General features: G+C 47.8%; 1 protein-coding gene across 1 annotated transcript; it reads right to left on the bottom strand.

The window, feature by feature from the left end:
* Window positions 1–487: 487 nt before the first annotated feature.
* Window positions 488–10918, bottom strand: znf318 (zinc finger protein 318). Its single transcript, XM_087801998.1, has 10 exons — window positions 10563–10918; window positions 9769–9860; window positions 8349–8817; window positions 6062–7222; window positions 5889–5988; window positions 5541–5815; window positions 5041–5232; window positions 4070–4160; window positions 3855–3973; window positions 488–3743 (listed from the first exon to the last, which is right to left on the bottom strand). Exons 1-10 carry the CDS (start codon window positions 10794–10796, stop codon window positions 795–797), a joined length of 5682 nt encoding a protein of 1893 aa, XP_087658124.1. The 5' UTR covers window positions 10797–10918; the 3' UTR covers window positions 488–794.
* Window positions 10919–10940: the final 22 nt, after the last annotated feature.

The raw sequence follows: 10940 nt of genomic DNA, 5'->3' as shown, positions 1-10940 counted from the left end.
TCTCTCATCATGACCATGTTTTCAACTTATTTCATCATAAAGATGAAATCTGGGCGAACGAGAGGTTACGAGAGCCGTTATGACCTAATAATGGCTTCACGCCTCCTCCCGCCAGCTTTGTTTATACAACGAGGATTGATGAAAAACCTTGATGCTTGACCAATGAGTGGGTGTGGTTATGGTCAACAAGATTTCATCTCCAGAATAACAAAGCGTTTTCAGTGGGCGGGGCTTAAGATCATTTTCTAATGTCAATATCTCGAAGAAAAGTGAGTTTTGTACGAACGAACACTGATGATACAATAGAGTCACATCTATTTAAGACACACTTAAATCAACACTTTTGTTTCCCCTAAATTGTACGAGTCACTTGGACGTACATTTGTATTTCGACTCGTCATTGAAGGACTTTATTGCAAACGACCGTATCAAGTGAACGTCAAGAGAGCTTCAGTCGCATCAAACGAACTGGAAAGTGTAGAAATAATCCAAGTTTTCTTTTTTTAATAAAAGCATGAAATGAACATTTTACAAGAAAGTTATGAGGATCCATGTCTGGACCAACAACCAAGGGAACACAATGGGAAAAAAATAACATCGTGGACCAGAGACGACTAAAGTAAACAAAAATATAGAGTAAAAAAAACATTCTCAACATTCTCTTTTTTTGTCTTTTTTTTTAGATAACGTGAAAATTGACGTGATCACATTTTTATTCTGAGATACAAGGATGTCTTCTGGACAACAGTTCAGTCTCGTCACGACCAACTGGACGTGACCACAGAAAGACGCCGCTAATCAAAGTTGAACATCTCAGAGTCCTGCGGGAGCCCCGGGAACTCGGCCGTGATGAAGTCCAGCGAGGTTTCCCGAGTCATCAACTCAGAATCCAACGAGACCGGAAGTAGGTCTGGGTCCAGAGATTCTGTGTCGAACAAACCGCACTGAGAGTTTTCCAGGGTAGAGTCAAATGAAAGCAACGTGGGCTCAGCCAACACCTCCATGTCTGGGGCGGCAGAGTCAGAGTGCACGCAGGCCAGGTCGGGTTCTGGTTCCGATTCCACATGCACCTGTTGCCGCCTTGTTTGGTACCTGGTTTGAGATCTTGTCTGTTGAACGGGTCCTGATGAGCGTGGTTTCCGTTTTGCTGGTGTTCTTTTCTGTTTTGTCCCCTTCTTTGAGTTAGGCGACGTCTCAGGTGTGCTTGAAGACGGAGAGTGCGGGGCCTCGAGATGGACCTCAGGGTTCAAAGGTGTTTGAGATTCTGAGGAACCTGACGAGGGACCGTCACACTGGTTGGACTCTGCCTGATTCTGAGGTTCAACATCTGCAGAGGTTTGCATGGACCAGACAGAAGCAATCTGGACCTCGGTCTGAGCCGGCAAGAGCAGCTCTTGACTGGAAAGCGTTTGAGATGCAGACTTCATCTCTGGTGGGGACCCCTCACATCGGGTGGGCTCAGGTAAAGTCTGTGGTTCTACATCTGCAGGGATTTGCATTGACCAGACAGAAGCAATTTGAAAATCTGTCTCGGTTTGTGTAAGAACCTCTGGACCTGAAGGTGTTTGAGATTCATTAGAGGTTCCTGATAGTGCAGCCTCACGTTGATGAGGTTCTGGGGAGGTCTGGCTCTGAAGTTCAACATCAGCAGAGATGTTAGGAGACGAGACAGAAGCAACCTGTGCTTCTGTGAGAGCTGGTGGAAGAACGTCACGACTCAAAGAAGTTGGACATTCCGACCTCAACTCTGAGGAAACTGATGGGGCCTCACTTTGGTGGGGCTTTGGATGAGTCTGAGGCTCAACATCAGAAGAGATGTTGGGAGACGAGACAGAAGCCACCTGTGGAAGTACCTCTTGATCAGGAGGTAGTGGAGATTCAGAGTTCAACTTGGAGGAACTTGATGGGGCCTCACTTCGGTGGGGCTCCGGGGAAAACTGGGTCTTGGGTTCAATACCCGCAGAGATGTTTGGGGACGACAAAGATGCGATCTGTAAAGAAACCTCTTCATTTGAAGGTAGAGGTGATCCAGACTTCATCTCTGAGGGACTTGATGGAGCAGCATCACTTTGGTCGTGTTCTGGGCGAGGCTGGGTCTGAGGTTCAACATCTGCCAAAATCGGAGCAGCAGTCCGAGTGACTGCCTGAACGTCTGGAACCCGGAGTGGGTCACACTTTTCTGCAATCCGAGTCGGAAGCCGAGTTAGCTCTGTAACTTGGGGGGTTCTTTGCGGCTTCGCAGTACTCTTAGTGCTACTGTCCATACTGGTGGGCTGCTTGATGAGGGAGGGTCCCGATTGGCCGAGGCTGCTATAGAAAATGTCGAACAGATCCTGAGCCTTCGCTGTTGCCAAGTTGCGCTTGGGCATGTCTGGTTTTGGGGCCCCCGCTCCTATGTTCATGAAAGGGGGAGGCTTGACCAACACCGTCTGCGCCTGCTCACTCTCTGGAACTCCTGGAGCTGCAACGTCCGGACCCTCCTCTGAGGAAAGGGGTTCAGCTGAAGAGTCCAGGGTCAGTTTTTGTGGTTCAGGCTTCGACAGAGAAGGGCTTCTGGTAACCGGCAGCGGGGCTTTAAAAATAGGAGGTGGGACGATCATTTGAGGAGGGGTGAAAACATTCGGAGGTGGGACACTGATGGAGGAGGCTGGAAAGCCCATGGAGGGAGGGGCGACATGCAACATGGACGGTGGGGGGACACTTCTTAGCGATGGAGGTAAGTGGACCGGGGGAGGGGGCACCTTACTCGGAGAGGAAGAGATGGTCGGACCTGGTTTTGGGACTGACGGTGATGGTCCTAACGTGGGGCTCACAGCCTGAGTCTGTTGGGTAATCGTCGGGTAGGAGGTACAGTCTGGAGGTTTCTGAGGCATGACTTGGGGCGCTGCACTGTAGGCTTGGAAATTGGGCCTCCCTCTCCCTCGGTTAGCTGCTGGTGGGCAGTAAGTTTGGTCGGCCAGCTTTTGAGCAATTTCTCTTGCCATTGCCACGGACTTGCTATAAGCGTCCTCTGGTGGTTTTCCCTTGACCGACTGTTGCTCCTCCTTGATGTACTTGGCTGCCATTTTCTGAGCTTCCTTGCTCAGCTGAGTCTCCTTTTTCTTCCACTGGAACTTTCCAAAAGTAGCCTTTGGAGACGCATGACTCTCCACCGGCTTGGTGGCCTCCATGTTCTGCTTGCGAAGTTTGGCCTTCATAGCCGGACTCGGGCCACAGAAGATCTTTGGCGGCTCATAGGGTTTAAAGACCGCTTCTGTTTTTTTCTCAACATCCCGACTGTGCCCTTCTGACTTCTGCTTGCCATTGTCCAGGACCGGTTCATATTTGGGTTTGAAATCTTGGCCTTTGGACGGCTTTTCATTCTCTCTGGTGTGCCGGGCCTCATGGTGGGACTTCTTGTCGTCCGCCCTGTAGTGCCGGGCCCTGGGCTCCGACTCCCTGCTGTGCTTACGTCCGTCCTCGTCTGGTTTGTACTTGGCCTTCTCGTCCACAGCGCTCCAGGCTCCCTTCGCTCCAGCCTCCACCTTCATGGACTTCACTTTGTTCTGTTTGTCCCTCCAGTCCTCCTCCTCCAAGTCCTCCTCCCTCCTCTCCTTGTCTTTTTTCTCCTTTTTCTCCTTCCTCTCTTTGAGTTCTTCCTCTTTGTCATCCTCATGTTTTCGTTTCTTGTGATCGGAACTGAGGCCCGCTTGTCGGTCGAGGTTCCTCTTCTGTTCGTAAAGATGATCCTCGTACGTCATTTTCTGAGGGAGACGAATAATAAGTCAAAATAAAGTAACATTACAATCGATGAAGACATTCATGAGGCTCCACTGTCTGAGAAGAACAAAGACACGCGACCACAGCTCAGATACCTTGTACTGTTCGTTGTGTGCGTGTCGAGTCACGTGCTCTTCTGCACAAATGGCGTCGCCGTAGAACTGCTTACACAGCAGGCAGTAGAACCCTCTGACGGGCAGCATGAACTCTGACCCTGGAGGGGAAAAAAGCAATACCTTCAACCCTGTTGGACCAAGGACCAAACCACCAACGCTGGGATTGATCGGCACAGAGGCTGTGAGTGAGTTACCTTTGGCTGGCTTTGTCAACCTCTCTTGCCGCACATCCTTGGCAACCTTGTTGGGAATGGACGCCCAGGGCCGGTTGTAAGGATCCAGAGTCTGTGAGGACGCAAAGTTAGCTGCACTGACAAATAAATGTTGGGAAACAAACACTCAAGACTTTTCATGAAAATCTGATCCCTCTAAACTAGGTGTGCAGGTGTTCGTTCCAACCGATCACGAGGACACCTTTTCACCAGTCCGGAGTCTAAGGAGTGAAATCATTTGTCCGTCTGGTGTTGCTTGTTTACGCTGAAACCTCATTGGTTAAACTGCACATGCTTTATGGGTTGGAACAAAAAACTGCACCCACTGCGGCCCTTGAGGACCGGCTCGGAACCCCTGCTCTAAACAGTACAACGAAAACTTGCCAATGACGTTATGAAACATTCTAAAGAGAAATGGTTGTAGGGCAGTCAAGAGTTTGAATGCGTTAAGATGTCATACATCACCCGAGCCTTCAGTGTTCTCCATGAGACCAGCTGGAAAGAAGTCTTTTAAGACCTCATGTCAAGGCTGAGAAACTGGCCCACGACAAAGAGTGCTAACATATATTTGTATACGTTGTCCGATTCAAACTAATTTCATTTTTACCGAACAGTATTCAACAAAAAGTATCACGTTTTCCGCCTTCAACCTCAGTTTTATTGTCAATAGTCGTCTCCATACAAGTTTTGAAATCAATCAAATGAATGATCTTATCTTAGCTTAAACCATATCAACATTAACATGAATCTCTTGAAAAAAGCCCCAGAAAAATGACTTGCTCTGCAACATCTGACCCTCAAGCCTTGATACACATGTGCAAACGTGTCATATGTAAAAATAGTGTTTTTGGCCCTTAGTGTTACAGACGATATGGGGAAAACGTAGTTTTACATATTTAATCTTTAGCGAGTTAAGTCAACTACACAACAAGCCAAACAAGAGCAGGACAAACCTTGCGGTGCTGCTTGCTGTGCAGATGTGTGAAGAAGTCAAACATGGATCCTGACGTGACGTTACAGCTTCTGCACCAATGATTCCCAGCATCATAGTACTCGAACGGCTCCGGAGGTGGAGTTGAACCTTTGTCCGTAGAAGACTTCCTGTCAGAGTTCGATGTAGCTTGCTGAGCCGACGGGTTCAAGGTCTGAAAGACACAAATGTGAAATGATATTAGACAGCAGAAGCAGAAAATCAACTCTAGACAAGATCAAAGGAGTATTAAAAGTAGTAAAGTGAGCCAAGGAGACACTTTTACGTGCCTTTATGCTTTATAACCAACTAATAACTTCTGTAATAAAATAATTGTTTTCGCTCCTAATTGGGAATTGATCTTGTGTTACTAGAGGCTCATTGTGTGGATCTGAAGCGTTTTCAAAGATTTTACAATTTTAGCTTCTATCACTTGATTCAAGTTTATGTGAGAGTTAATGCCGATTTTGAAAGCAAACATACCGTCGGTGGAGTTTTGCAACGAACTTCTGGACTTTTTTCTTGCTTCTCCTCTTCCTGCTTGTGGGGAAGACTTGCGCCCTGAGGCCGGTCCGACGGGCTGAGTCCCAGAATCAGAGCCACTTTGTCGATCTCACTTCGCTTCTTCTCGGCGGACTCGTGCTCCTTACGCAGGCTTTGGATCTGAGAGATCAGCCTCTCCTGCAGGTTGTTGATCTGCTGCAAGTGGGGGTCTTTGTGGCCGTCCTTCTCCCGCCGCTTCTTTCTGAGAAGCTCACCTGAAAAACCAAGAGCAACATAAAGACGTCTGCGTCTCAGGTGATCGTCCAGTGACCTCAAGTGTCAACTGACCCTGTTGTTTCCGCAGCATCTCCAGCTCTTTCATCAGCTGTTCCTTCTTCTTCATTCGTTCTTCATGATCGACCTTCAGCTTCTCGCGCTCCTCCAGGACCTAAGAGAGCGACACATTCAAGACAGTAAACCACCTGATTTAGTTCCACTATTCGGCCACGGAGGCGACCGACCTTCTTTTTCTGACTCTCCATGTTCTGCTTTTCTGAGAGGTCTTCTTTCGGCGGTGGAGTCGTCTTGGGCGGGGGGGTGATTCTAGGGGCCGGGGGCGGAAGGGTGGGGCGCGGAATCATGGTGGGGATCTGGTGCATGGGTGGCCACTGCTGGGGTACGTAGGGGAGAAAGTTACCATACGGGCCGTACGGTGGGAAAGGTGGAGGCATCATGCCGTGCACCGGAGGCGGGGGGTAGTTGGGGACGGGCCCGGTGCTGATAGGAAGTCCACTGTTGGCTTCAGGGACCTGTGCTGTAACAGGCTTTTGATTCCAATCATTCCTTGGATATTCTGGGGGTTTCGGTGGGTCGCTGCCCTTCTTCTGGCCACGTTCACTGCTCCAACTTTTGGCCCGGTCGCCACTCGGACTGCGACTGTTGCTGTGGCTCTGCCTGCCGTGCGGCGGGCTGCTGTCCGAGCTCCCTGAAGAGTAGCGCCTACGCCGGGTCGGCGTCTTCGGAGGCTTGTTTCCGTGCAAACGCTCCTTGGTCCTTGCTGCCATCTTGGTGATGTCACTGAGACCCAAGTCTAGCCCGATGGTTTTCAGCAGGTCTTGGATCTTTGAATACTCTTCCGCTGCTTCTCTGTCCGTCTCACTTTCTGGATCAACGGGTGGTACTGCTGGGTTCTGGGTCTGTAGTTTCACATCCGTGTAGCTCATGTCCACTGTGGTGCTGATGGCAGGTGCATGAAGGTGGCGAGCAGCGTGAGGAAGAGTTTGGCCGGAGTTGGAGGCATGAAGTCTCTGAGACGAGCACTCGCCGTATATATCATCCTCCGTCACGTCCTTGTACAGGTCCAAGCCCTGCTGGTGCAGCGGTGCCGAGGGAGCAGCAGCAGGAAGTGGATCTTCACAGTCCCCATAGAGGAACTTCTCCTCATCCTCGATGTCGTTCGCCTTCTCTCGCTGACCGGTGGTGCTGGCCGCCGGACCCAACAGGTTCAGGATTTCTTTGATCTCCGCATCCAGGTCTGCACGATGAGCCATCTCAGGGTCGGACCGCAGCTGCGACAACATGGCCGCCACAGCGCGAGGTTCCATCCCTTTGACGGCTTGAAGCAACTGCTCGGCAAACTGGTTCATGTTCGATGTTTGAGGCTGACTGAGCGAGTCTGTGGCCTGTAACACCAGAGGAATATGAGATGAAGTTTTATATAAACAACAGTGAGGGCGGCATGGAGCTGACTAGTTAACACGTGTATAGCTGACTAGTTAACACGTGTATAGCCGATTAGTTAATACTTTTATAGCAGACTAGTTAACACTGGTATAGCCGACTAGTTAACACATGTACAGCTGACTAGTTAACACTTGTACAGCGGACTAGTTAACACTTTTATAGCCGACTAGTTAACACTTTTATAGCCGACTAGTTAACACTGGTATAGCCGACTAGTTAACACTGGTATAGCCGACTAGTTAACACATGTACAGCTGACTAGTTAACACTTGTACAGCGGACTAGTTAACACTTTTATAGCCGACTAGTTAACACTTTTATAGCCGACTAGTTAACACTGGTATAGCCGACTAGTTAACACTGGTATAGCCGACTAGTTAACACATGTACAGCTGACTAGTTAACACTTGTACAGCGGACTAGTTAACACTTTTATAGCCGACTAGTTAACAATTTTATAGCCGACTAGTTAACACTTTTATAGCCGACTAGTTAACACTGGTATAGCCGACTAGTTAACACATGTACAGCTGACTAGTTAACACTTGTACAGCGGACTAGTTAACACTTTTATAGCCGACTAGTTAACAATTTTATAGCCGACTAGTTAACACTTTTATAGCCGACTAGTTAACACTGGTAAAGCCGACTAGTTAACACTGGTATAGCCGACTAGTTAACACTGGTATAGCAATCTAGTTAACACTTGTACAGCTGACTTGTTAACACATGTACAGCTGACTAGTTAACACTTGTATTGCTGACTAGTTAACACTTTTATAGCAGACTAGTTAACACTTGTATAGCAGACTAGTTAACACTTTTATAGCTGACTAGTTGACACTTGTATAGCAGACAAGTTAACACTTGTACAGCAGACTAGTTAACACTTGTATAGCAGACTAGTTGACACTTGTATAGCAGACTAGTTAACACTTGTATAGCAGACTAGTTAACACTTTTATAGCAGACTAGTTAACACTTTTATAGCTGACTAGTTAACACTTTTATAGCTGACTAGTTAACAGATTGCAAGACACAAGGGATCTGCTTCCCATGACCCACCGCGAGCGAGTTGTCGGAGTTGTTGCGTCTCTTCAGAATGGATTTGGTCGGCTGGCTCTGAACTTCTTCAGTTCCTTTTTTACCCCAAGCGCTCTGTTGCAGTTTGCCGGTCTTGGGTTTGTGGACCGAGTCGTCGCTGCTGCCGCTCCTGGAACTGCTGCTGCTGCTACTGCTGCTGCTACTACTGCGTCGTCTCTTACTCGAGGTTCCACTCCTGGCTCTGCTCCGCCCTCTGGAGCTGGATCTGGATCGGGAGCGATGACGACTCTTGCTTCTCCCACGACTCTTGGCCCTGGCTCGGCCGGGACTGCGGCTCTGGCTCCGAGGACGACTTTTGCTTCTCCCACGACTCTTGGATCTCAGATCCTCGCGAGGACGGCTTCTGCTGCGGCCGCGGCTCTTTTCTCGACTCCGGCTCGGACTTTCATCTCTGCTCCAGCTTCGTCCTCCGCCGTGACCTCCGTAAGTCCTGCCAAACAAATCGGGACTTTGAGATCGAGTGGAGTCACCAGGCGAAGCCTCGACCAATATATCCTGCTCATTGCAGAGCGATTTTTTTATTTCTCATTTTTTAAAGACATAATAGCTTTTTTATACTAGATAACAAAACATTAAATATGGAAGGAATCCTCATCCCTGGCAATGTATGAGAGAAAGTCCCTCGCAGAGAAAGTCAAGTGAAACTTGGACAAGGAAATATATTTGAGCACCATTAGCATCACATAAGGATCAACAAATCATTAATCCTGACTTCACTATGAGAAAAACTGCTGTGAAAATTAAAACATAAATAAGTTGATTCATTTGAATTTAAGATTTTTGGGGTTTTGCATTTTCTTCAGGCAAATTGATGCAATTTAAAACAATCTTATTACAGACTTAAAAACAAACAAACAAGAGAACTGACAAACCATTATCAAAATATGTTGTGTTTAATATAATGCTTAGCAATTAATTTACGGCTTGTTTATTTGGTATTTATCAAACATTTAGTAGCTCTGGGCTGAAGAATACACTTGAAGGAAGCATTTAAACATTTAAATTGTACATTTTAAATATTATTGCTTTCTTAACACAAACGTTATGATGCAAGCTATGCTTTCGTCAGCAGCTGATAGTTAGGATTCTGAGATCACGCCTACTGCGAGTGAAGTCACAACAGAAGATTCAACCGTGATACGTTCCATGTTCTGCAGACGCAAGTTTAATGGCGTAGAGTTCGTTTGATATTCTTTCCAGAACCAGTCGAGTCTTATTAGGGGGAACAGAACTAAACATAACACCGACTTCTGTGACGTGAGGAACTGAAATTCAAATTCCTACCAATACATCATCGATACGTCATATCAGACTTTTGGTTGACATGTTCAAAACAAACCTTTTCATAATCAAGACAAAATGAGAGAAACTTCTTAAGTACCGGTCATGTTGAAGAGGAGACGCTGTCCCCGTCTGCTCGTTGCCCAGAGTGACAGCGAAGTTGTGGTTCACAGGGAGTGATGCTGGAGATCTCTGCAACAGAAGAATTAATGATAAGGAATTTAGCATCATAATAAACTAATGGTCTCCATTAAATACACGAGCAAACCAAAACGGATAAACCAAGTCTTACAACTGCAAGTGTTGAGGTTTGAAAGAAATAATTTATGTTGAAGGACCAGAAGATATAAACACGTTTATAAATGTTTCTATTTTTACTTCATCTGAAGACTTCAAGTTGGTCTCGTTCTTCGGTCATGAGCAACAACTATCGATTGGTGAAGAAGAACCAGAAGGTCTCCTCAGATGAAGCGGTTCATTGACTCGTAAAAGCCCAGGAAACGTCCACCTGACAGTGACACACGCGTCAAGGCTTCAGGAACACTTGATGAAAAGATCGATCGGACTGATGTGATGTATCGATCATCGCTGCAGTGACCGAGCCCCGGTAGAGTCACAATGACCTTTTCAAAATAAAACTACATTTGAAACCGGAAAATACGCCTGGAACTCGGTATCCGCGCAAGCGCAAAAACAAACGAGTATTTCACGGAGACGACTCGTTCAGTGCCAGTCATGGTAAACACTCGTTCAGAATGAACGAATCGGTCACAAACGACACACCTCAATAAAGTCATTGAATAAAACGAGAAGATGCAAATGGTCTGTGTCTGTAGGTTCTCAGTACTTTCTCGGAGCTGGACCCTGAAGTGTGGACCATGAAGACCCTCTCACCTCCTGGGATGGATCCACGGACCAGTTGGACCCGGGAGAGGGATACCTCTTCCGTGGCGGCGAGCGTCGGTACGCAGAATGTCCGTGGTCGTGATACTCGGGTTGGTACGGCGTCTTGGGCGGGTTTCTCTCGTCCCTGTAGGGCTGTGGGTTATACGGCCTGTCTGGTCGGGGTCCCCGGCCTACAAATGGCGGCCGGTAGCCTCCTCGGATCGGGGCCCGGCCGCGGTACATCCTGACCTACCGGGTACTGCGGCCGCTAAATCCAAAAGGGGGGGCAGAGAGCGGATCCAGCAGGTGTAGCTGGTCTAGGTTGAACACTCGGGTGAGCGCCACATCTCATTCTACATCCACAAACAAACGGATGTTTTGTTTTCT

Source organism: Callionymus lyra, chromosome 11 (assembly GCF_982586985.1).
Source record: "Callionymus lyra chromosome 11, fCalLyr1.hap1.1, whole genome shotgun sequence".
NCBI lineage: Eukaryota > Metazoa > Chordata > Actinopteri > Syngnathiformes > Callionymidae > Callionymus > Callionymus lyra.
This window is presented reverse-complemented; position numbering and strand designations above follow the sequence as displayed.

What these genes read in the sequence shown, in the direction of transcription:
- znf318 (XM_087801998.1), bottom strand. Translation starts at nt 10,796, where the DNA reads ATGTACCGCGGCCGGGCCCCGATCCGAGGAGGCTACCGGCCGCCATTT. An exon ending in ACAGCAAGCAGCACCGCAAG is followed by an intron (nt 4,161 to 5,040) that starts GTTTGTCCTGCT and finishes GCGTCCTCACAG; the next exon opens with ACTCTGGATCCTTACAACCG. An exon ending in CACACAACGAACAGTACAAG is followed by an intron (nt 3,744 to 3,854) that starts GTATCTGAGCTG and finishes CGTCTCCCTCAG; the next exon opens with AAAATGACGTACGAGGATCA.